Source organism: Poromitra crassiceps, assembly GCF_964638095.1.
Source record: "Poromitra crassiceps genome assembly, chromosome: 17".
Lineage (NCBI taxonomy): Eukaryota > Metazoa > Chordata > Actinopteri > Beryciformes > Melamphaidae > Poromitra > Poromitra crassiceps.
In genome coordinates, this window is record NC_139635.1 from 27,312,933 (window position 1) to 27,338,902 (window position 25,970).

At 43.4% G+C, this 25,970-nt stretch overlaps 4 protein-coding genes across 4 annotated transcripts; all 4 read right to left on the bottom strand.

The window, feature by feature from the left end:
• Positions 1–1,009: 1,009 nt before the first annotated feature.
• LOC310792315 (E3 ubiquitin-protein ligase TRIM39-like) lies at positions 1,010–2,650 on the bottom strand (the record flags this gene model as incomplete). Its single annotated transcript, XM_083654038.1, has 1 exon — positions 1,010–2,650. The coding sequence occupies one exon, from the start codon at positions 2,648–2,650 to the stop codon at positions 1,010–1,012; it is 1,641 nt and encodes a 546-aa protein (XP_083510164.1).
• Positions 2,651–10,717: 8,067 nt separating this feature from the next.
• LOC310791784 (E3 ubiquitin-protein ligase TRIM21-like) lies at positions 10,718–12,442 on the bottom strand (the record flags this gene model as incomplete). The annotated part of the gene is made up of 1 exon (XM_083653449.1): positions 10,718–12,442. The coding sequence occupies one exon, from the start codon at positions 12,440–12,442 to the stop codon at positions 10,778–10,780; it is 1,665 nt and encodes a 554-aa protein (XP_083509575.1). The 3' UTR covers positions 10,718–10,777.
• A 4,249-nt stretch (positions 12,443–16,691) lies between these two features.
• On the bottom strand, positions 16,692–18,329 carry LOC310791792 (E3 ubiquitin-protein ligase TRIM39-like; the record flags this gene model as incomplete). The annotated part of the gene is made up of 1 exon (XM_083653456.1): positions 16,692–18,329. The coding sequence occupies one exon, from the start codon at positions 18,327–18,329 to the stop codon at positions 16,692–16,694; it is 1,638 nt and encodes a 545-aa protein (XP_083509582.1).
• Positions 18,330–23,354: 5,025 nt separating this feature from the next.
• On the bottom strand, positions 23,355–24,995 carry LOC310791786 (E3 ubiquitin-protein ligase TRIM39-like; the record flags this gene model as incomplete). The annotated part of the gene is made up of 1 exon (XM_083653451.1): positions 23,355–24,995. One exon carries the CDS (start codon positions 24,993–24,995, stop codon positions 23,355–23,357), a length of 1,641 nt encoding a protein of 546 aa, XP_083509577.1.
• Between the last annotated feature and the right edge of the window lie 975 nt (positions 24,996–25,970).

Below are 25,970 nucleotides of genomic sequence, written 5' to 3' on the forward strand. Positions count from 1 at the left end.
AACTGTATTGTCTTTTCCCTCATTCTTTGATCATTAGTATTGTGTATTATGTTTTGAATGTGTTGTTTACTTGATCTTTTTAAACCCCCTTGTAAAGCGTCTGAATACCATGAAAAGTGCTCCATAAATACAATGTACTGTTATTAAATTTATTATTATTGTATCCTTAAAACCGTATGTATTCATAAGACTGAACAGACACATGGATATAGTTTAGAAGAATAGATAAACAGTCAACTTACTAAGACAGATTCGGGTTCAGGCCGGGCCGGGCTTGTTGTTTTGGACCTGCTAAGCTCTATATTGTATTAGCAAACACTGTAACAGGAAGTCAGCTCTGCACGGCCAACGCACACCAGCACGACAAAAGTGGCTTGGAGTCACTGCTCGCTTGGTGCTGCAGCTTGATTGGTTGTCTTGCTGTCTTCTGGCCCCTCCCCACGTCGCTGTCGTTGCTCTCGTGCATCGCCAGGTATCCCAGCATGCTTTGGAAGGAGATGACTGATGCATCCAATACACAATGAATGAATGAACAACTGACTAGTGTCACTGTGGTGTGCATCATGCACCGTTAGAGGAGTGAATAGAGATGTTACAATGAAACTGGAAAATGTGTCGTTTTCACACACTCACTTTAATGATCAAAGAAAAACAGGGTATGAAAGAATACTGAATTCTTCTTTAACTTTAACCCCCCCCACATGATCTAACTAAATCATTATGTCTACATCACATGAACATGAGCCATAACACCACACATTCTGCCAAGAAGAAGAAAAGGTAAAGAGACAAGATACATCAGTAGTTACTGGGCTTCTCTCAGTGGAGACTGAGCCCTTTTGAAAGAACAAATTAATCTTCAAATGTGCTAGACAAGTCTGAAAAGTGTTTTTGTTGTTCTATAAAATAAAATTCAACATTAGACTGGATATTATTTACCTGAAGACAAAACAACATATTATGTGTAAACTGTCTTAACTGACAATCCTGAGGCAAATGAATGATCAGTCTAATAATCTGTGTGATTGACAGGAGAGATGATCAGAGGGGCGGAGTTTTTACCACCATTATTATTGCAGGGCCTGAAGTATGGGTAGAGTTTCTCAGTGAAGGTGCAGCCAGTAAAGGAGTAGATAAGAGCTGGAGCATCTACATCATAAAAGGAGACCAGACCCTCCTCATAATCCACAAACACCCCCACCTTCTGAGGCTTCATCTTCAGAGAGAGGATAGGAGTGTCAGCAGCAGCTTTGTACTCATTTCCCTTTCTCAACCATACAGCCCAGTAGCCTTTCTCAGGACTCAGTGTGATTTTTCCCTTCCTGTTGATCGACCCTCTGGCCACTCCCACATCCCAGCGAGTCTTCCCTTTAACCTGAACCTCGTAGTAAAACTTCCCTGAAGAGAAGCTCTGCTTTGCTAAGACACAGAGACAACAAGAAAATCTCTCTGGGTTGTCTGGGAGATTCTTCTCTACATCACAATGATGTACTTGTTTCCCATCATCAGACAGGATGAGATCAGGATGTGCTGTATTAGGATCCAGAGTCACATCCACTGCAAACTGCTGGACCCTCTTCAGCTCAACATCAGCAAGCAGCTTCCCCATCTCTTTCCTGAGTGTCTCCTCCAGCTGAGCCACAGCTCTCCTAACAGTCCCCTCATATGTTGAGTGGACACTGACCTCTGTCCAGTCGTTGGTGTGTGGAGAAGTGTTCAGGGATGGGAAGCTTTGGAGGAGGTGAAGGTGGTCTTCAGTGTGTGAGAGCTGCTCCACCTCAGCGGTTCTCTTCATCAGCTCACAGATCTCCTGTTCCAGCTCTTTGATGAAGCCTTCACCCTGTTTCTCTGTTGTTTTCTGCTTCTCTTCAATCGTCTCAATGAGCTCAGCCTGACCTCTCTCCACAGACTGCTTCAGAGCAGTGAAGACCCGCAGACTGTCTGCTATCTCTCTGTCTGCATTTGCCTTACTGAGCTCTACTGAGTGTTTGATCTCATGAATCTTCAGTCGTCTCTCCTGGATCTTCTGCTGAATTTCAGCCTCCGTCTTCCCCAGTTCAGCCTTCTTTCCATCATATTCTTCTTCCAGAGGGACAAAGCGATGTGACTTGTGGTCTGACTCAGTACAGAACTGACAGACACACATCTGGTCAGTCTTGCAGAACAGCTCCAGCGGTCTGTCATGCTTCTTACACATCCTGTCTTCCAGGTTCTCCACAGGATCCATCAGCTTGTGTCTCTTCAGGCCTGAGATTCTCTGATGAGGCTCCAGGTGAGTCTCACAGTAGGAGGTCAGACACACCAGGCAGGACTTCAGGGCCTTCTCTTTGGTCCCAGTGCAGACGTCACAGGGAACTTCTCCTGGTTTGGCACTTTGTTGGTCTGGGCAGCTCCTGGCTTTCATCTGAGCTGACTTCCTGAACTGAGCAACCATCTCAGATATGAAAGTATTGACCCGCAGCAGAGGTCTTCTGTCAAAAACCTCTTTACACATGGGACACTGGCACTGGACACTAACATCCCAGTGCTGTGTGATACAGTTCTTGCAGAAGTTGTGTCCACATGGTGTGGAGACTGGATCACTGAACACATCCAGACAGATGGAGCACAGAAACTGCTCTTCAGAGAGGAGACTGCTGGCAGCAGACATATCTGAGACCTGAAGGGAAAGTGTGAAATAACAACATTTATTACATAATTCTTGAATGACAATACCTTAAAAGGGGAAATTTAAAGGAACACTCCGCCCATTTTCAACCAGCTTTGTATCATTAGAACATCAGTAGTATATCAGAAAACTGTAAACGGTTTTGAAGTCTGTCATTTAATTTGACAGTTATTGAGTGTTAAAGTGTGGACCAGTGACATCACTGGTCCACACTAACTCAAATTAATAACTCATTAACTCAAATCAACTCTCAATAACTGTCAAACTATTCATCATTCATCTAGTTTGACAGTTATTGAGAGTTGATTTGAGTTAATGAGTTATTCATTTGAGTTAGTGTGGACCAGTGATGTCACTGGTCCACACTTTAAAGGGATAGTTCGGTTTGTTTGAAGTGGGGTCCTATCAGCTAGTCAGATACACTAACTTAATTAGGTACAGTGTTCTTGAAGCGGGGCGCAGCGTCGAACGAGATCCGGCACCCAGAGCAGCAGCATCACCAGCTTCTTCTCTCTAAGTCCTGGGGGTCAACAACTAAACAAAAAAACGTAATTTAGCCACCTAAAACAACGCCCACCTAAACAAATCGATATCCGTGTACATGCACGCTCTATTTTGACAATTTTCAGCGCTTTACTTTTCCGCAAAACAGCAGTTTCATTCGGCACTGCTTTTTCTCCCAACCGTACAACTACCGTATTCCTCCGCTAAAAGCCTGCACACTGCACAGAGCCGCGGTGCTGGATTACTCCGCAGATCAGCTGTTTGTGTTATTTCTCCCAGCTTGTTGGTGAAGACAACAAATAGAATACACGAACGAAAATATGAGTGCTTTTGATAGCGAGGATGATATGCCATTCACCTTGGTGACAAGAGGATACAATTATGAACCAGAGAGAATACAGAAGAGGAACTTTTGCAGAGAGTGAACAGGCAGAGAGATGCGCCTGCTGCCTAGATGCCAGGGTGCCCTGCAGAACTTTTTCACCATTCCCAGGGTAAATTGTGGAAAACGTCCTAGACCAGAGAGGCCAGGTGACTTGTCTCTAAAGTAAGTCAGTGTTTTATCTCTCTTCTAAGCCTTCCTGTTTTGTAAACTGCGGCTCTGTGCTCTGTGCTGGCTTTTAGCGGAGGAATACGGTAGTTGTACGGTTGGGAGAAAAAGCAGTGCCGAATGAAACTGCTGTTTTGCGGAAAAGTAAAGCGCTGAAAATTGTCAAAATAGAGCGTGCAAGTACACGGATGTCGATTTGTTTAGGTGGGCGTTGTTTTAGGTGTTTTAGGTGGCTAAATTACGTTTTAGTTGTTGACCCCCCGTACTTACAGAGAAAAGGCTGGTTTGGCTGCTGCGCTGAGTGCGCGGTCTCGTTCCACAATGCGCACTCACTCCTGAACACTGTACCTAATTAAGTTAGTGTATCTGACTAGCTGATAGGACCCCACTTCAAACAAACCGAACTATCCCTTTAACACTCATTAACTGTCAAATTAAATGACAGACTTCAAAACAGTTTACAGTTTTCTGATATACTACTGATGTTCTAATGATACAAAGCTGGTTGAAAATGGGCAGAGTGTTCCTTTAAGTAAAAAAAAAAAAAGGGGGGACTACACTCACATTTTATGCACTTTTAAAGTGTCATCGAGGAGGACTAAGTGTGCAATGATTTAAAAAGCCTTCATTGGCATGTCTAGAGACACTGTTGGTTTAATTTAATGACAATGAACTTAGCTTCTGTTGAACACCTCATTATTTCTACTGACTCTGTACAAACAGCCTAGAGACAACCCACCTCAGGTCGCCCTATTTTATATGGTTATATGGTTAATTTACCAAACCTGCATGTATTGACTTCATTATACCATAATGAAACTCTCCTCCTATATTGAGGACACAACTGATGTCTTGAATAAAATGTCTGGCCTCAGTAATCTCCATTCACACTTCTTGGTAGCCTATATGCTAACATCTCTATCATGAGTTCATGTCTGCTTTGTGACACGTCCTGATCGGCTGGATATCAAGTTGTTCCTTTACTGTCTTTAACTGCCTGGATCATTCACAATAATGTCTTATCTTTACTGTCTTTAACTGCCTGGATCATTCACAATAATGTCTTATCTTTAGGGACAACATTTACTGACAAAAGACTGCATGGTGTTCTAGTTGGCTCAAGTTTTTTCTCCCATGACTGTGTTTATCTGTTTAAAATCCTCTTAATAATCATTTGTATCACTGTATTACTACTTTGTGGTCCGTAGGCTACATTGATGATATTTTCTTGATGTCATATTCAGTGGAAACTTTCATATTAAATTGTAAAAATGAGAACATTAGATTGTCAATGGATTATTCCCTGGCACAGATTTGACTGACCCCTGGGTCAAACATGAACGCTATGTAACACATTCAGAATTAACAGAACACAATAAACCAATAAGGCTCGCCCACCTGTCAGCTGATGGTCTGATGAAGACCAAGCTGATAAAGGCTTTGAAGTTAGTGGGCACTCCTAGCTCTCCTCTTTTTCACTTTAAGAGTGTCTGAAAGCAAGTGGAGTCTCTTAATTTTTGGACGTACACTAAACACTTCAGTTGAAATCTCTAAAGATACAGGACAAACCGAAATCCATTCCATTAGGCCTATCTGGATCGGCCTACAGCTCAAGTTTGTTTGTGTTCTTTCTTGCTCTGTTTCAACACAGTAAATATGATCTGCTGTTACTCACCGCTAGTTTTCTTTTCTTTTGAGAGTCTTTTCTCGAAACTCACTTAAGAATTGGACAGACCCAGGTCTTTTCTCGACTGCAGCAAACAGCAATCTTGTCGCAAGTTACTTTCTCTTTCAATTCCGGAATGTGACGTTAAAATTCGCTCTCCTCCGTTTCCTGTTGCTCCGCCTTTTTCTGTGCGGGGGGAGGGGGGGGGGGTCAAATCAATGTGTTGATTCATTTTTATTCTTACCATTAGAGAGCTGTAGTACCACAAATAGTTGGTACACAAGTTTATTGTGCATTTATTTTTTTATGAACACACATATAAACATGACATCATACAGTGTCATTTGTGATTTGGGCAAACAATGAGCAGCATACAAATATTGTGTTGGATGGATTGGATTGATCCTGTAGGCCTACTTAATATTTTAGTCTTGCACAGAGCAGAGAGAGGGGAAAATAGAGGCGAGAGAGTATGAGATACGGCTCAGGAGAATTCATATGGGATATTGATGTGATCGCTGCGCTGCATACTTGCCCTAAGTCAAATCCTCCTTTGTAATATGATTACTCATTATGGCTATTAAAATTAATGTTGAACAAAAAATCTTACTTGAGTAGATCAATGTAGCAAGTAAAGGCACTAAGGCAGAGCAAAATCTGCCAACACAACACCTGACAACCTTAAAATGATTAACAGGCATGTTTGTTTGTTTTGTTGTTAGTAAAAAATGATTGTATGTCAAACGTCAAATGCATTTAGATAGATGGAGAAATTGCAAAAAATCGGAATAGTATTACAAAAGTTGCGTCATTATTCCATATTTGCCACACACACACACACACACATTCCCTAGAAGAGCTGAGCTTCTGACCACGGCTGGGTGATATTGACTTCCCCTGTGTGATGGCAGGAACATACAGTGTATTAAGAATTCATGGTGCATGTCTTTGACTGCAACCATCCAAAGGCTGAGGGCGGCCACAGCTAGCCAACAGTGGAGACACACACACACACACACACACACACACACACACACACACACACACACACACACACACACACACACACACACACACACACACACACACACACACACACACACACATTTTAAATACTTTATTTGGTTCCACAAATTACATTTCATAAGCAGGGAAACAAATATATCAGGGTCAATTAATACTGAGTACTTATGGATACACATAGCACCTCCTTCTCCACACTGCTAGACGTTTAAAATACGTATTTCAAATACATTTGTGTATTTTGTCATTTGTATTTGGCTGGACCAAGAAAAATAAGATGTAATTTGTATCAAAATACCTTCAGACCTTGTATTTTGTGTATTTTAAATACATAAAATACTTTTTTTTATGTTATGTAATTTTATTCTCAAATTGACACATTTGACATTTTTGACATTGACACAGGTTTAAACTGTGGAATAAAGAAAGGCAATGTGACTGACATGTCACTTCTACTCTACCTCTGATTGGCTTACCCTCAGAACAAACTCAACCACAAATCAGAGGCAGAGTAGGGTGGGTCTTGAGTCAGACTTCACATAAACTAGTAGTGAAGCATCGTGTTGGTGGAAATTCCCCCAGAGATAAATTACTAATATAAATGTGATGATTCGATATTGTATGCACTGGCCTATCTGCAAATTAAATGGTTTTTCAAACCAGTGTATCATATTAGAGAGACACAACTAATATAATCTGGCTAAGTGGGTGGCGGTGTGTGTGGCGTGGGAGTGGCGGCAGTGTGGGTCACGATTGTGATGTCATCAGTGATGTCACTCGAGTAATTGTTGTGATGTCACTTGAGCAACTGATTGCCCAACTGTGATGTCACTCAGGCAGTTGTGATGTCATCAGTGATGTCACTCAAGCAACTGTAATGTAGTGTGAGCCAATGCGGTGCACAGTTGCATGATGGCACCTAGGTGGGTGGACGGTGTCTGTCTGTCTGTCAGTCATGATTTTGGAAGTCCGTGGAGTGGGCGATTTCCATAACTGCAGCCATGGCGCATCATCTCCAGAGTCTCCACCTATATTGTTATGATGTCAGATATCTATGGCTAAACATGGTCAAAGTTTGAAAACTTGAAGTTAACATGTAGATATGCTGCCTGTAAGTCAAAAGCCCTCACAGAAGGTGATTAACAGCTGAAGTGAGGGAGAAATTAGCTGTGCTGAAAAACAGCTAAAACTGAAATGGAAAAACTGTAGTGTGTTAGAGCGTACACAAAGGAGAATACTGTCACAGAGGACGATTTACCATCTAAAGAAACCAGAAAATTTCACATTTGAGAAGATGGAATCAGAGAATTAGGACATTTTTCCTGAAAGAAATGGGTCAAAATGATTAATAGATTATCAAAATAGGCAATTAATGTAATATTTGGCAATTAAACGATGAATTGACTAATCCTTGCAGCTCTTTATCGGTTTTTATAAAATGTATTTTTATGTATTTTCAAAATACAAAATACGTATTTGTATTTCAAATACATTTTTCAGACCAGTATTTTGTATTTGTATTGTGATACATTTCTTGAGCAAGTATTTGTCATTTGTATCAAAATACTTTTTGATGTATTTTTGCCCATCTCTGCACACACACACACACACACACACACACACACACACACACACACACACACACACACACACACACACACACACACACACACACACACACACACACACACACACACACACACACACACACACACACACACACACACACACACACACACAGCTGATTCCCATTCAATCCTACACCAATGATTCTCAACCCTTTTCATATCAAGACCTCTAATAGTCCACATTAGCACCACAGACCCCCATTTGATGAGATTGTGTCTCTTGGACCCAAATCTGAGAATATGTTTATTGTTGGATATGATTTTGTCCAGAATTCAAGACTATCTGCTGTACTGTAAACTACTTTTTATAAGTAGCTTTAGTTAACCAAATGTCTCCCTATGATTCTCCATGTTAGCTTTACTGTAGTTAATTTCTTCCCAGTGTGAAGTATTTGGTAGCTTAAGCCAGGCCCCCTCTTACCTCACCGACCTGCTCCACCACCATACCCCCTTCTACCTCACCGACCTGCTCCACCACCATACCCTCCTACCTCACCGACCTGCTCCACCACCATACCCCCTCCTACCTCACCGACCTGCTCCACCACCATACCCCCTCCTACCTCACCGACCTGCTCCACCACCATACCCCCTCCTACCTCACCGACCTGCTCCACCACCATACCCCCTCCTACCTCACCGACCTGCTCCACCACCATACCCCCTCCTACCTCACCGACCTGCTCCACCACCATACCCCCTCCTACCTCACCGACCTGCTCCACCACCATACCCCCTCCTACCTCACCGACCTGCTCCACCACCATACCCCCTCCTACCTCACTGACCTGCTCCACCACCATACCCCCTCCTACCTCACCGACCTGCTCCACCACCATACCCCCTCCTATCTCAATTGACCTGCTCCACCACCATACCCCCTCCTACCTCACTGACCTGCTCCACCACCATACCCCCTCCCATAGCCTCCGCTCCTCCGATGCAAACCTCTTGTCTCCACCACTCAGGACCAAGCGCTGGACCCGGGGTGACAGAGCCGTCTCCCTTGCTGCCCCCTCCCTCTGGAACTCTCTCCCTAAACACATCAGAGACTGCATTAAACTGGCCTGTTAAAAAGGCCATCCCCTTTTCATCCCCTATTGTCTATATAAACCCACTACCTTATTATCATTCTCACTAATAGGACCTTCATCATTCATTAGTTTATGGGCATTTCATATTTGGGTTGAGCAACTATTTGTATTTACCTTACATTTGTAATTTGTGCATCCTATAATGTGTGTATATGTGCATTCTGTCTAAAGAGGATGTTGAAACCTGTAAATGAGCATAGTTTAAGCTCACATCTTGGGGCAGTATTGATTGTATGTTAAATGGTCAATTGTGTTATGGGAATTGCTGGTATTAGATAATAGTAATTATCTGTTTGTTTCTGTACTGCATATATTGTGTTAGAGAGCCACCTTATGGAACTTTGTTCGTAGTTATATAGCTCAATTGTTTGGTCACTCAATCCATTTGAGTTATTCATGTTTCCATTGTTTATTTGTTTCTTAGGAAACCACACCTAAAGTAATACCTGTATGCAGGACTACGGAAACACCTGGGTTGAATAAAAGGACTAAACCTTCTTTCTTGGACTTTTGATCCTGACCGATCACCTGTGGTGGACTAGTGACTCTGATCCGGCACATAAGCAGAAGTTCATTAGAATAGCCTCAGTCAGTTATTCCTTTTTTTCAGCCCACATTCAAATCATTACTAGAAACTCACCTGTGCTTTTAACCTGCGATAACTGTATTGTCTTTTCCCTCATTCTTTGATCATTAGTATTGTGTATTATGTTTTGAATGTGTTGTTTACTTGATCTTTTTAAACCCCCTTGTAAAGCATCTGAATACCATTAAAAGTGCTCCATAAATCAAATGTACTGTTATTAAATGTATTATTATTGTATCCTTATAACCGTATGTATTCATAAGACTGAACAGACACATGGATATAGTTTAGAAGAATAGATAAACAGCCAACTAAGAAAGATCCGGGTTCAGGCCGGGCCGGGCTTGTTGTTTTGGACCTGCTAAGCTCTATATTGTATTAGCAAACACTGCAACAGGAAGTCAGCTCTGCACGGCCAACGCACACCAGCACGACAAAAGAGGCTTGGAGTCACTGCTCGCTTGGTGCTGCAGCTTGATTGGTTGTCTTGCTGTCTTCTGGCCCCTCCCCACATCGCTGTTGTTGCTCTCATCCATCGCCAGGTATCCCAGCATGCTTTGGAAGGAGATGACAGACGCATCCAATACACAATGAATGAATGAACAACTGACTAGTGTCACTGTGGTGTGCATCATGTTGAGATGTTACAATGAAACTGGAAAAGTTGTAGTTTTCACACACTCACTTTAATGATCAAAGAAAAACAGGATATGAAAGAAAAATACTGAATTCTTCTTTAACTTTAACCCCCCCACATGATCTAACTAAATCATTGTGTCTAAATCACATGAACATGAGCCATAACACCACACATTCTGCCAAGAGGAAGAAAAGGTAAAGAGACAAGATACATCAGTAGTTACTGGTCTTCTCTCAGGGGAGACTGAGCCCTATTGAAAGAACAAATTAATCTTAAGGTGCTAGACAAGTCTGAAAAGTGTTTTTGTTGTTCTATAAAATAAAATGCAACATTAAACTGGATATTATTTACCTGAAGACAAAACAACAAGTGTGTAAACTGTTTTAACTGACAATCCTGAGGCAAATTAATGATCAGTCTAATCTGTGTGATTGACAGGAGAGATGATCAGAGGGGCGGAGTTTTTACCACCATCATTAGGACCGGGACCAAAGTATGGGTAGAGTTTCTCAGTGAAGGTGCAGCCAGTAAAGGAGTAGATAAGAGCTGCAGCATCTACATCATAAAAGGAGACCAGACCCTCCTCATAATCCACAAATACCCCGACCTTCTGAGGCTTCTTCTTCAGAGAGAGGAGGACAGAAGGGTCAGCAACAGCTATGTACTCATTTCCATTCCTCAACACTACAGTCCAGTAGCCATCCTCTGGGCTCATTGTGATGTCTCCCTTCCTGTTGATAGACCCTCTGGCCACTCCTACATCCCAGTCAGTCTTCCCTTTAACCTGGACCTCGTAGTAAAACTTCCCTGAAGAGAAGCTCTGCTTTCCTAAGACAGAGGTACAAAAAGAAAATCTCTCTGGGTTGTCTGGGAGATTCTTCTTTACATCACCATCATCATCATCATTATCATCATCACCATCATGTACTTGTTTCCCATCATCAGACAGGATGAGCCAGGGATTTGCTGTATCAGGATCCAGAGTCACATCCACTGCAAACTGCTGGACCCTCTTCAGCTCAACATCAGCAAGCAGCTTCTCCATCTCTTTACGGAGTGTCTCCTCCAGCTGAGCCACAGCTCTCCTCACAGTCCCCTCATATGTTGGGACACTGACCTCTGTCCAGTCCTTGGTGTGTGGAGGAGTGTTCAGGGATGGGAAGCTTTGGAGGAGGTGAAGGTGGTCTTCAGTGTGTGAGAGCTGCTCCACCTCAGCGGTTCTCTTCATCAGCTCACAGATCTCCTGTTCCAGCTCTTTGATGAAGCCTTCACCCTGTTTCTCTGTTGTTTTCTGCTTCTCTTCAATCGTCTCAATGAGCTCAGCCTGGCCTCTCTCCACAGACTGCTTCAGAGCAGTGAAGACCCGCACACTGTCTGCTATCTCTCTGTCTGCATTTGCCTTACTGAGCTCTACTGAGTGTTTGATCTCCTGAATCTTCAGTCGTCTCTCCTGGATCTTCTGCTGAATTTCAGCCTCCGTCTTCCCCAGTTCAGCCTTCTTTCCATCATATTCTTCTTCCAGAGGGACAAAGCGATGTGACTTGTGGTCTGACTCAGTGCAGAAATGACAGACACACATCTGGTCAGTCTTGCAGAACAGCTCCAGCGGTCTGTCATGCTTCTTACACATCCTGCCTTCCAGGTTCTCCACAGGATCCATCAGCTTGTGTCTCTTCAGGCCTGAGATTCTCTGATGAGGCTCCAGGTGAGTCTCACAGTAGGAGGTCAGACACACCAGGCAGGACTTCAGGGCCTTCTCTTTGGTCCCAGTGCAGACGTCACAGGGAACTTCTCCTGGTTTGGCACTTTGTTGGTCTGGGCAGCTCCTGGCTTTCATCTGAGTTGACTTTCTGAACTGAGCAACCATCTCAGATATGAAAGTATTGACCCGCAGCAGAGGTCTTCTGTCAAAAACCTCTTTACACATGGGACACCGGCACTGGACACTAACATCCCAGTGCTGTGTGATGCAGTTCTTGCAGAAGTTGTGTCCACATGGTGTGGAGACTGGATCAGTGAACACATCCAGACAGATGGAGCACAGAAACTGCTCTTCAGAGAGGAGACTGCTGGCAGCAGACATATCTGAGACCTGAAGGGAAAGTGTGAAATAACAACATTTATTACATAATTCTTGAATGACAATACCTTAAAAGGGGAAATTTAAGTTAAAAAAAAGGGGGACTACACTCACACTTTATGCACTTTTAAAGTGTCATCGAGGAGGACTAAGTGTCCAATGATTTAAAAAGCCTTCATTGGCATGTCTAGAGACACTGTTGGATTAATGACAATGAACTTAGCTTCTGTTGAACACCTCATTATTTCTACTGACTCTATACAAACAGCCTAGAGACAACCCACCTCAGGTCGCCCTATTTTATATGACAATGGTTCATTCACCAAACCTGCATGTATTGACTTCATTATACCATAATGAAACTGTCCTATATTGAGGACACAACTGATGTCTTGAATAAAATGTCTGGCCTCAGTAATCTCCATTCACACTTCTTGGTAGCCTATATGCTAACATCTCTATCATGAGTTCATGTCTGCTTTGTGACACGTCCTGATCGGCTGGATATCCAGTTGTTCCTTTACTGTCTTTAACTGCCTGGATCATTCACAATAATGTCTTATCTTTACTGTCTTTAACTGCCTGGATCATTCACAATAATGTCTTATCTTTAGGGACAACATTTACTGACAAAAGACTGCATGGTGTTCTAGTTGGGTCAAGCTTTTCTCCCATGACTGTGTTTATCTGTTTAAGACCCTCTTTAATAATCATTTGTATCACTGTATTACTACTCTGTGGTCAGTAGGCTACATTGATGATATTTTCTTGATGTCATATTCAGTGGAAAGTTTCATATATTAAATTGTAAAAATGAGAACATTTGATTGTCAATGGATTATTCCCAGGCACAGATTTGACTGACCTCTGGGTCAAACATGAACGCTATGTAACATTCAGAATTAACAGAACACATTAAACCAATAAGGCCCGCCCACCTGTCAGCTGATGGCCTGATGAAGACCATGCTGATAAAGGCTTTGAAGTTAGTGGGCACTCCTAGCTCTCCTCTTTGTCACTTTATGAGTGTCTGAAAGCAAGTGGAGTCTCTTAATTTTTGGACGTACACTATACACTTCAGTTGAAATCTCAAGATACAGGACAAACCGAATTCCATTCCATTAGGCCTATCTGGATCTGCCTACAGCTCAAGTTTGTGTTATTTCTTGCTCTGTTTCAACACAGTAAATATGATCTGCTGTTACTCACCGCTAGTTTTCTTTTCTTTTGAGAGTCTTTTCTCGAAGCTCACTTGAGAATTGGACAGACCCAGGTCTTTTCTCGACTGCAGCAAACAACAATCTTGTCGCAAGTTACTTTCTCTTTCAATTCCGGAATGTGACGTTGAAATTCGCTCTCCTCCGTTTCCTGTTGCTCCGCCTTTTTCTGTGCGGGGGGGGGGGGGGGGGGGGGGGGTCAAATCAATGTGTTGATTCATTTTTATTCTTACCATTAGAGAGCTGTTGTAACACAAATAGTTGGCACACAAGTTTATTGTGCATTTATTTTTTTATGAACACACATATAAACATGACATCACACAGTGTAATTTGTGATTTGGGCAAACAATGAGCAGCATACAAATATTGTGTTGGATGGATTGGATTGATCCTGTAGGCCTACTTAATATTTTAGTCTTGCACAGAGCAGAGAGAGGGGAAAATAGAGGAGAGAGAGATATGAGATACGGCTCAGGAGAATTCATATGGGATATTGATGTGATCGCTGCGCTGCATACTTGCCCTAAGTCAAATCCTCCTTTGTAATATGATTACTCATTATGGCTATTAAAATGAATCTTGAACAAAAAATCTTACTTGAGTAGATCAATGTAGCAAGTAAAGGCACTAAGGCAGAGCAAAATCTGCCAACACAACACTTGACAACCTTAAAATGATGAACAGGCATGTTTGTTTGTTTTGTTGTTAGTAAAAAATGATTGTATGTCAAACGTCAAATGCATTTAGATAGATGGAGAAATTGCAAACAATCAGAATAGTATTACAAAAGTTGCGTCATTATTCCATGTTTGCCACACACACACACACACACACACACACACACACACACACACACACACACACACACACACACATTCCCTAGAAGAGCTGAGCTTCTGACTACGGCTGGGTCATATTGACTTCCACTGTGTGATGGCAGGAACATACAGTGTATTAAGAAGTCATGGTGCATGTCTTTGACTACAACCATCCAAAGGCTGAGGGCGGCCACAGCTAGCCAACAGTGGAGAGACACACACACACACACACACACACACACACACACACACACACACACACACACACACACACACACACACACACACACACACACACACACACACACACACACACACACACACACACACACACAGCTCATTCCCATTCAATCCTACACCAATGATTCTCAACCCTTTTCATATCAAGACCTCTAATAGTCCACATTATCACCACAGACCCCCATTTGATGAGATTGTGTCTCTTGGACCCAAATCTGAGAATATGTTTATTGTTGGATATGATTTTGTCCAGAATTCAAGACTATCTGCTGTACTGTCAACTACTTTTTATAAGTAGCTTTAGTTTACCAAATTTCTCCCTATGATTCTCCCTGTTAGCTTTACTGTAGTTAATTTCTTCCCAGTGTGAAGTATTTGGTAGCTTAAGCCAGGCCCCCTCCTACCTCACCGACCTGCTCCACCACCATACCCCCTCCTACCTCACTGACCTGCTTCACCACCATACCCCCTCCTACCTCACTGACCTGCTCCACCACCATACCCCCTTCTACCTCACTGACCTGCTCCACGACCATACCCCCTCCTACCTCACTGACCTGCTCCACCACCATACCCCCTCCTACCTCACCGACCTGCTCCACCACCATACCCCCTCCTACCTCACCGACCTGCTCCACCACCATACCCCCTCCTTCCTCACCGACCTGCTCCACCACCATACCCCCTCCTACCTCACCGACCTGCTCCACCACCATACCCCCTCCTACCTCACTGACCTGCTCCACCACCATACCCCCTCCTACCTCACCGACCTGCTCCACCACCATACCCACTCCTACCTCACTGACCTGCTCCACCACCATACCCCCTGCTACCTCACCGACCTGCTCCACCACCATACCCCCTCCTACCTCACTGACCGGCTCCACCACCATACCCCCTCCAATAGCCTCCGATCCTCCGATGCAAACCTCTTGTCTCCACCACTCAAGACCCGGGGTGACAGAGCCGTCTCCCTTGCTGCCCCCTCCCTCTGGAACTCTCTCCCTAAACACATCAGAGACTGCACCAAACTGCCCACATTCAAATAATTACTAAAAACTCACCTGTGCTTTTAACCTGTGATAACTGTATTGTATCTGTATTATCTTAGCATGATTTTCCCTCATTCTTTGATCATTTGTATTGTGTATTGTTTTTAATGTGTTGTTTACTTGATCTTTTTAAACCCCCTTGCAAAGTGTCTGAATACCATGAAAAGCGCTCCATAAATCAAATGTACTGTTATTAAATGTATTATTATTGTAACTTTAAAACCAGGTCGGGCTTGTTGTTTTGGACCTGCTAAGCTCTATATATATTATATTGTATTAGCAAACACTGCAACAGGAAGTCAGCTCTGCTCGCTTGGTGCTGCAGCTTGATTGGTTGTCTTGCTGTCTTCTGGCTCCTCCTCACGTCGCTGTCGTTGCTCTCGTCCATCACCAGGTATCCCAGCATGCTTTGGAAGGAGATGACAGATGCATCCAATACACAATGAATGAATGAACAACTGACTAGTGTCACTGTGGTGTGCATCATGCACCGTTAGAGGAGTGAATAGAGATGTTACAATGAAACTGGAAAATGTGTCGTTTTCACACACTCACTTTAATGATCAAAGAAAAACAGCATATAAAGAAAAATACTGAACTCTTCTTTAACTTTAACCCCCCCACATGATCTAACTAAATCATTATGTCTACATCACATGAACATGAGCCACACATTCTGCCAAGAGGAGGAAAAGGTAAAGAGACAAGATACAGTAGTTAGTCTTCTCTCAGTGGAGAGCCCTATTGAAAGAACACATTAATAATCTTCAAATGTGCTAGACAAGTCTGCAAAGTGTTTTTGTTGTTGTTCTATAAAATAAAATTCAACATTAATGGCTATTAGTTACCTGAAAAAACAACAACATATGTGTAAACTGTCTTAACTGACAATGAATCCTGAGGAAAATTAATGATCAGTCTAATCTGTGTGATTGACAGGAGAGATGATCAGACGGGCAGAGTTTTCACCACCATAATTACGATAGGGACCGAAGTATGGGTAGAGTTTCTCAGTGAAGGTGCAGCCAGTAAAGGAGTAGATCAGAGCTGCAGCATCTACATCATAAAAGGAGACCAGACCCTCCTCATAATCCACAAACACCCCGACCTTCTGAGGCTTTGTCTTCAGAGAGAGGAGGACAGCAGGGCGAGCAAGAGCTTTGTACTCATTTCCATCCCTCAACCATACAGTCCAGTAGCCATCCTCTGGGCTCAGAGGGGTTTGTCCCTTCCTGTCTATCGAGCCTCTGGCCACTCCTACATCCCAGTCAGTGTTCCGTTTAACCTGGACCTCATAGTAAAACTTCCCTGAAGAGAAGCTCTGCTTTGCTAAGACACAGGGACAATAAGAAAATCTCTCTGGGTTGTCTGGGAGATCCTTCATTACACCACCATCATGTACTTGTTTCCCATCATCAGACAGGATGAGCCTGGCTTGTGCTGTATCAGGATCGAGAGTCACATCCACTGCAAACTGCTGGACCCTCTTCAGCTCAGCATCAAGCAGCTTCTCCATCTCTTTACTGAGTGTCTCCTCCAGCTGAGCCACAGCTCTCCTCACAGTCCCCTCATATGATGAGTGGACACTGACCTCTGTCCAGTCCTTGGTGTGTGGAGGAGTGTTCAGGGATGGGAAGCTTTGGATGAGGTGGAAGTGGTCTTCAGTGTGTGAGAGCTGCTCCACCTCAGCGGTTCTCTTCATTAGCTCACAGATCTCCTGTTCCATCTCTTTGATGAAGCCTTCACCTTGTTTCTCTGTTGTTTTCTGCTTCTCTTCAATCGTCTCAATGAGCTCAGCCTGGCCTCTCTCCACAGACTGCTTCAGAGCAGTGAAGACCTGCACACTGTCTGCTATCTGTCTGTCTGCATTTGCCTTACTGAGCTCTACTGAGTGTTTGATCTCCTGAATCTTCAGTCGTCTCTCCTGGATCTTCTGCTGAATTTCAGCCTCCGTCTTCCCCAGTTCAGCCTTCTTTCCTTTATATTCTTCTTCCAGAGGGACAAAGCGATGTGACTTGTGGTCTGACTCAGTACAGAACTGACATACACACATCTGGTCAGTCTTGCAGAACAGCTCCAGCGGTCTGTCATGCTTCTTACACATCCTGTCTTCCAGGATCTCCACAGGATCCATCAGCTTGTGTCTCTTCAGGCCCCTCACTCTCTGATGAGGCTCCAGGTGAGTCTCACAGTAGGAGGTCAGACACCCCAGGCAGGATTTCTGGGCCTTCCGTTTGGTCCCAGTGCAGACGTCACAGGATACTTCTCCTGGTTTGGCACTTTGTTGGTCTGGGCAGCTGCTGGCTTTCATCTGAGCTGACTTCCTGAACTGAGCAGCCATCTCAGATATGAAAGTATTGACATGCAGCTCAGGTCTTCTGTTGAAAAGCTTCTGACACATGGGACACTGGCACTGGACACTAACATCCCAGTGCTGTGTGATGCAGTTCTTGCAGAAGTTGTGTCCACATGGTGTGGTGACTGGATCACTGAACACATCCAGACAGATGGAGCACAGAAACTGCTCTTCAGATAGGAGACTGCTGGCAGCAGACATATCCAAACACTGAGACCTGAAGGGAAAGTGTGAAATAGCATTTAAATCCCACTGTGACATCATCAGTGATGTCATAAATCCCACTGTGGCATCATCAGTGATGTCATAAATCCCAGTGATGTGTGACATCATCAGTGATGTCATAAATCCCATGGATGTGTGACATCATCAGTGATGTCATAATGCAAACCTGCATGTATTGACTCCATTATACCATAATGAAACTGTCCTCCTATATTGAGGACACAACTGATGTCTTGAATAAAATGTCTGGCCTCAGTAATCTCCATTCACACTTCTTGGTAGCCTATATGCTAACATCTCTATCATGAGTTCATGTCTGCTTTGTGACACGTCCTGATCGGCTGGATATCCAGTTGTTCCTTTACTGTCTTTAACTGCCTGGATCATTCACAATAATGTCTTATCTTTACTGTCTTTAACTGCCTGGATCATTCACAATAATGTCTTATCTTTAGGGACAACATTTACTGACAAAAGACTGCATGGTGTTCTAGTTGGCTCAAGTTTTTCTCCCATGAGTGTGTTTATCTGTTTAAAATCCTCTTAATAATCTTAATAATACCTCCAAAATGATAAATAAATATATTCCAAGTCATTTCATAAGCCCATTGTTAAAATGTGATGTGTGTGCCGCAACTAGTTCTGCTGGCAAGTGTCAACTGCTACAGTGTTCTGCTACTGATAATGGCAAAAAACAACAACTAAAAAGCCCAAACACCGACAGTTCAGTGAAAGATATATTTTGTATAGATTTACTTGTATGTAATCATCACCACGCATGAGTGAGGGGTACTATTGTCATGGAAAAACAGCTCAAGGGGTACATAAGACAAAAAAGGTTGGGAACCACTGCAGTTTATTGTACAGAGATGAGACGAGCATACCAGTTTGTTTCTAGTTGGTTTCCAATGCTGCTCTTGGTCTGTGGTCTGGTGAGAACTGTGTGTGCTCCCCCTCACCTGTACCTAATGATCTCCTGTTACCTGTGCCTATTATTATACAACTCTGATCCCATGACCGCCACCAAGTGTCCAAAAATAATACTGCAAGATATCTAAACAAAATAATATGACATGATGCCAACAACAAACATAAATGACTCCAACATTGTGATTTGGACAAACAATGAGCAGCATACACCTATTGTGTGTTTCTCTGTCCTCTGAAGCAGTCCTGGCTGGATTGATCCTGCAGGCTACTTAATAATTTGAGTCTTTCCCTGTAGGATATATTTTTAAGCTTGATTTTTACTCAGGCTCTGGAGCTGGATCAGCTTAACAGAAGGGGTCATAGAGGTCGCGTTTGAAATCATAAGGTTCAAAGTCGGAGGCTTTCTGCTCCACTGGTGCTTCAGCAACATGTTCCACATAGTGGTGGTCAGGACACCCAGAGCGTTTTGGTAGCTGGAGGCATCGGCGCCGTGGACCTGCTCCAGGTGACGCATCTGCTGATACAACATCCTGATCCTGTTAATCTCATAGAGCTGCAGAAAGACAGACACATCGGTACAGGAGAGAGAGAACACATGTTAGTGGATCACATGAAAGGACAATGCCTATGGTAGTAGCTATATAGAACTCAGGCTGAGATATCCCTTTAAAAAGCTCATCCCCATTCAATCCTACACCAGTGATTCTCAAACCTTTTCATATCAAGACATTTTGTCTCTTGGACCCAAATCTGAGAATATGTTTATTGTTGGATATGATTTTGTCCAGAATTCCAAGACTAACTGCTCTACTGTAGGTGGCAGAGGGAGAACAGTGAAACTATGATCAAAACAGTCATCCCTCTACATTCTCTAATCGCATTAACTTCTTGTAAATCAAAAAATTGTGAAGTTTAACAATTCAGCAATTTCCTGAGGACCCCCCTGGAACCCCCTCAAGGACCCCTGGTGGTCCCCGGACCCCACGTTGAGAACCACCGTCCTTAACTCACTCCTTCAATGTGTCCGATGCTGTTGTAGAAGCGGTAGTAGGACTGGAAGTCAGGAGTGCCGCGGTACCACTTGGGTTCAATGTTCCTCCTGGATGGAGTCAGGAAGTGGTGTGCTTGAGCAGAGTGGATGCTGACTGCCCCCTGCAGCTGCATTCACTGTGGAAGAAGACAGAGGCAGAAATCACAGAGGAATCAGGGAACTGGGGAGTTATGGCAATTTTGCCTCAATGCAATTTCTCATTAGCAGAGTATTACTTTGTTACTCAGTCACTCAAGAATTGGAGGGGAAGAGTACTGGGGTGATGGGACTTTTTGATAACTGAACTTTTCTTACTCTGAATTTAGACTATTATACTACTTAATATTAGTATAGTAATCATGAAAGCAGTTTGGGGAGTAGTGAACTACAAACAAATTAATGTAAACTAAACTTAGCTTGCTGGTAGTTAGACTCAAGTAGTTAATTACTTTTTTGTCATTTTTTTGTACTTGATGAAACTACAAACAATTCTGGACCATAACAATCTGACATTGCTTGCACTTCCATATGAATAGTGGGGTATTTTATGTTTTTGGCTTATGTGACACTGACATAACAATTGGGCACTTTTCGCAATAAACTGAATTGTGTGGCATTTTTCTGCTGGCATGTGACTTTTTTGTATTATTTTGTTATAAGTAGTTTGAACTACATTTTCTGAGTAGCTTTAGTTAATCACATTTTCCAGTGTGAAGTATTTGGTAGTTTAAGCCATGGTGCTCAGTGGGGCCCGGGGACCCCCAGGAGTCCTTGAAGGGGTTCTATGGGTCCCCAGCAAAAAGGCTAATTTATTTTCACTAGAATACCAACCATAAGTATAACACAAGGGCAGACTGTATTTTGGTTGTGGGTTTCATACTCACACCCGCTCCCGTGACCACATCACCCCTGTCCTCCATAACCTCCAGTGGCTCCCTGTCCCACAACACATCCAGTTCAAAGTCCTCCTCCTCACTCGCAAAGCCCTCTATAACCAGGCCCCCTCCTACCTCACTGACCTGCTCCACCACCATACCCCCTGCCGTAGCCTCCGCTCCTCAGATGCAAACCTCTTGTCTGCACCACTCAGGACCAAGCGCCGGACCTGGGGTGGTAGAGCCTTTCTCCGTTGCTGCCCCCTCCCTCTGGAACTCTCACCCCAAACACATCAGAGACTGCATCAATCTGCCCACATTCAAGTCATTACTCAAAACTCACCTGTTCAAAAGTGCTTTTAACCTGTGATGACTGTGTGTTGTATCTGTATTAACATCATTTCCCCTCATTCTTTGATCATTTGTATTGTGTATTCTGTTTTTAATGTTGTTTCCTTGATATTTTTAGACCCACTTGTAAAGCGTTTTTGAGTACCATGAAAAGCGCTCTGTAAATAAAATTTATTATTGTACAAAAGTGAATCCCTCGACTTCTTATTAATTAAATGTATTATTATTCTAACCATAAAACCATATGCATTCATAAGACTGAACTGACAAATGGATATAGTTTAGAATAGATCAGGGGTTTTCAAAGTCTGAGACTGTGGGCCTCCCCCCAGACAAAGCTTGGAAAGAGGAGACCCCTCGCTCAATTCCTGGATGCCTATGGGATCATCATGATTGTGTTATTTGATACCATAGACACTCAACAATTGAGCCAAGATGGCCTGAGATTGGTGTTTGACATACTTCAAACTACACCAAATACATACAGGTCTGTCTAAAGGCATTTATTTGTTTCTAACTCTGGGAAAGTGGGGAAAACTGTCAAATTCCCCCAAACGATTGTATCTCTCAACTATCTCTTTAACCAAATCAGACACATTGAGGATATTCTATGTGAGCACCTTTTGATAACTAATGTAATATTGTTTCACTTCACTGAGCGTCCCCTGAAACTGCTTGGAGCCCCCCCTGGGGAGGCCCGCCTCCCACTTTGAAAACCCCTGGAATAGATCAACAGCAACTTACTAAGAACATTTCGGGTTCTGCCCCATAAATGCAGCCAATGGGACAGGCCGGGCCGGGCTTGTTTGTTTGGGCCTGATCTAAGCTCTATATTGTACTAGCAAACACTGTAACAGGAAGTAAGCTATGCACAGCCAGTTGCACACCAGCACAGCAAAAGTGGCTTGGAGTCTCTGTCCACCCTGCCCCGCTGCTCGCTTGGTGCTGCAGCTTGATTGGTTGTCTTGCCGTCTTTCCATTTGACATTTTGAACTTAGCCCCTCCTCATGTTGCTGTAAATGCTCTCGTCCGTCACCAGGTATCCCAGCATGCTTTGGAAGGAGATGACAGACGCATCCAATACACAATGAATGAATGAACAACTGACTAGTGTCACTGTGGTGTGCATCATGCACCGTTAGAGGAGTGAATAGAGATGTTACAATGAAACTGGAAAATGTGTCGTTTTCACACGCTCACTTTAATGATCAAAGAAAAACTGGATATAAAGAAAAATACTTTTTTTGGTTGCAATTTTCAGAACATAGGCTCCGACAAAAACATCATCATCAACATTCCAATGTTACCACTAACCAGCCACGTCAAGTGCTTGTGTGCTTGTAAGAGTTGTGTGCGGGATCCCACGTAAGGGGTCCATGAAAAGACAGCCGGGCGAAACACCTGTCACTCCTAACCTCGTCTAAGTAGGCCAGAAGCTTTAATGATCAAAGAAAAACAGGATATGAAAGGAAATATTTAACTCTTCTTTACCTTTAACCCCCCCACATGATCTAACTAAATCATTATGTCTACATCACATGAACATGAGCCATAACACCACACATTCTGCCAAGAGGAGGAAAAGGTAAAGAGACAAGATACATCAGTAGTTACTGGTCTTCTCTCAGTGGAGACTGAGCCCTATTGAAAGAACAAATTAATAATCTTAATGTGCTAGACAAGTCTGAAAAGTATTTTTGTTGTTCTATAAAATAAAATTCAACATTAGACTGGCTGATAGTTACCTGAAGACAAAACAACATAGTGTAAACTGTCTTAACTGAGAATGAATCCTGAGGAAAATTACTGATCAGTCTAATCTGTGTGATTGACAGGAGAGATGATCAGAGGGGCGGAGTTTTTACCACCATTATTAGTATAGGGACCGAAGTATGGGTAGAGTTTCTCAGTGAAGGTGCAGCCAGTAAAGGAGTAGATAAGAGCTGCAGCATCTACGTCATAAAAGGAGACCAGACCCTCCTCATAATCCACAAATACCCCCACCTTCTCAGGCTTCATCTTCAGAGAGAGGAGGACATCAGGGTCAGCAAGAGCTCTGTACTCATTTCCATTCCTCAACACTACAGTCCAGTAGCCATTGTCAGGACTCAGTGTGATGCCTCCCTTCCTGTTGATGGACTCTCTGGCCACTCCCACATCCCAGTCAGTGTTCCCTTTAACCTGGACCTCGTAGTAAAACTTCCCTGAAGAGAAGCTCTGCTTTGCTAAGACGCAGGTACAAGAAGAAAATCTCTCTGGGTTGTCTGGGAGATTCTTCTCTACATCACCATCATGTACTTGTTTCCCATCATCAGACAGGATGAGATCAGGATATGCTGTATCAGGATCCAGAGTCACATCCACTGCAAACTGCTGGACCCTCTTCAGCTCAACATCAGCAAGCAGCTTCTCCATCTCTTTCCTGAGTGTCTCCTCCAGCTGAGCCACAGCTCTCCTCACAGTCCCCTCATATGTTGAGTGGACACTGACATCTGTCCAGTCTTTGGTGTGTGGAGGAGTGTTCAGGGATGGGAAGCTTTGGATGAGGTGGAGGTGGTCTTCAGTGTGTGAGTGCTGCTCCACCTCAGCGGTTCTCTTCATCAGCTCACAGATCTCCTGTTCCAGCTCTTTGATGAAGCCTTCACCCTGTTTCTCAGTTGTTTTCTGCTTCTCTTCAATCGTCTCAATGAGCTCAGCCTGACCTCTCTCCACAGACTGCTTCAGAGCAGTGAAGACCCGCACACCGTCTGCTATCTCTCTGTCTGCATTTGCCTTACTGAGCTCTACTGAGTGTTTGATATCATGAATCTTCAGTCGTCTCTCCTGGATCTTCTGCTGAATTTCAGCCTCCGTCTTCCCCAGCTCAGCCTTCTTTCCTTTATATTCTTCTTCCAGAGGGACAAAGCGATGTGACCTGTGGTCTGACTCAGTACAGAACTGACAGACACACATCTGGTCAGTCTTGCAGAACAGCTCCAGCGGTCTGTCATGCTTCTTACACATCCTGTCTTCCAGGATCTCCACAGGATCCATCAGCTTGTGTCTCTTCAGGCCCCTCACTCTCTGATGAGGCTCCAGGTGAGTCTCACAGTAGGAGGTCAGACACCCCAGGCAGGACTTCTGGGCCTTGCGTTTGGTCCCAGTGCAGACGTCACAGGGAACTTCTCCTGGTTTGGCACTTTGTTGGTCTGGGCAGCTGCTGGCTTTCATCTGAGCTGACTTCCTGAACTGAGCAGCCATCTCAGATATGAAAGTATTGACATGCAGCTCAGGTCTTGTGTTGAAAAGCTTCTGACACATGGGACACTGGCACTGGACACTAACATCCCACTGCTGTGTGATACAGTTCTTGCAGAAGTTGTGTCCACATGGTGTGGAGACTGGATCAGTGAACACATCCAGACAGATGGAGCACAGAAACTGCTCTTCAGAGAGGAGACTGCTGGCAGCAGACATATCCAAACACTGAGACCTGAAGGGAAAGTGTGAAATAACATTTAAATCCCACTGTGACATCATCAGTGATGTCATAAATCCCACTGTGACATCATCAGTGATGTCATAAATCCCAGTGATGTGTGACATCATCAGTGATGTCATAAATCCCATGGATGTGTGACATCATCAGTGATGTCATAATGCAAACCTGCATGTATTGACTTCATTATACCATAATGAAACTGTCCTCCTATATTGAGGACACAACTGATGTCTTGAATAAAATGTCTGGCCTCAGTAATCTCCATTCACACTTCTTGGTAGCCTATATGCTAACATCTCTATCATGAGTTCATGTCTGCTTTGTGACACGTCCTGATCGGCTGGATATCCAGTTGTTCCTTTACTGTCTTTAACTGCCTGGATCATTCACAATAATGTCTTATCTTTAGGGACAACATTTACTGTCTTTAACTGCCTGGATCATTCACAATAATGTCTTATCTTTAGGGACAACATTTACTGACAAAAGACTGCATGGTGTTCTAGTTGGCTCAAGTTTTTCTCCCATGAGTGTGTTTATCTGTTTAAAATCCTCTTAATAATCATCTTTATCACTGTATTACTACTCTGTGGTCAGTAGGCTACATTGATGATATTTTCTTGATGTCATATTCAGTGGAAACTTTCATAAAAAAAATGAGAACATGCCCCCGGACGCCGGACCCCCTAGGGGTTCAGTGGTCCATGACCTTTGGGTGGGCTGAGCCCACCCCGGAAGAAAATTGTGTACAGTTTCAAGTAAAAATGGATCAAACGGGCGCACTTTGAGATCAAAATGAAGAGACTAGATATATGAAGAACTACACACATCAATATCTTCTTTACCGTTCTGTGGTTTTACAGCGATGAAAAAATAATTGTTTCCCTATATATACTATATATATTCTGCATACAGGTTACTATATGGTAGAATTATGCTTGCATAAATAA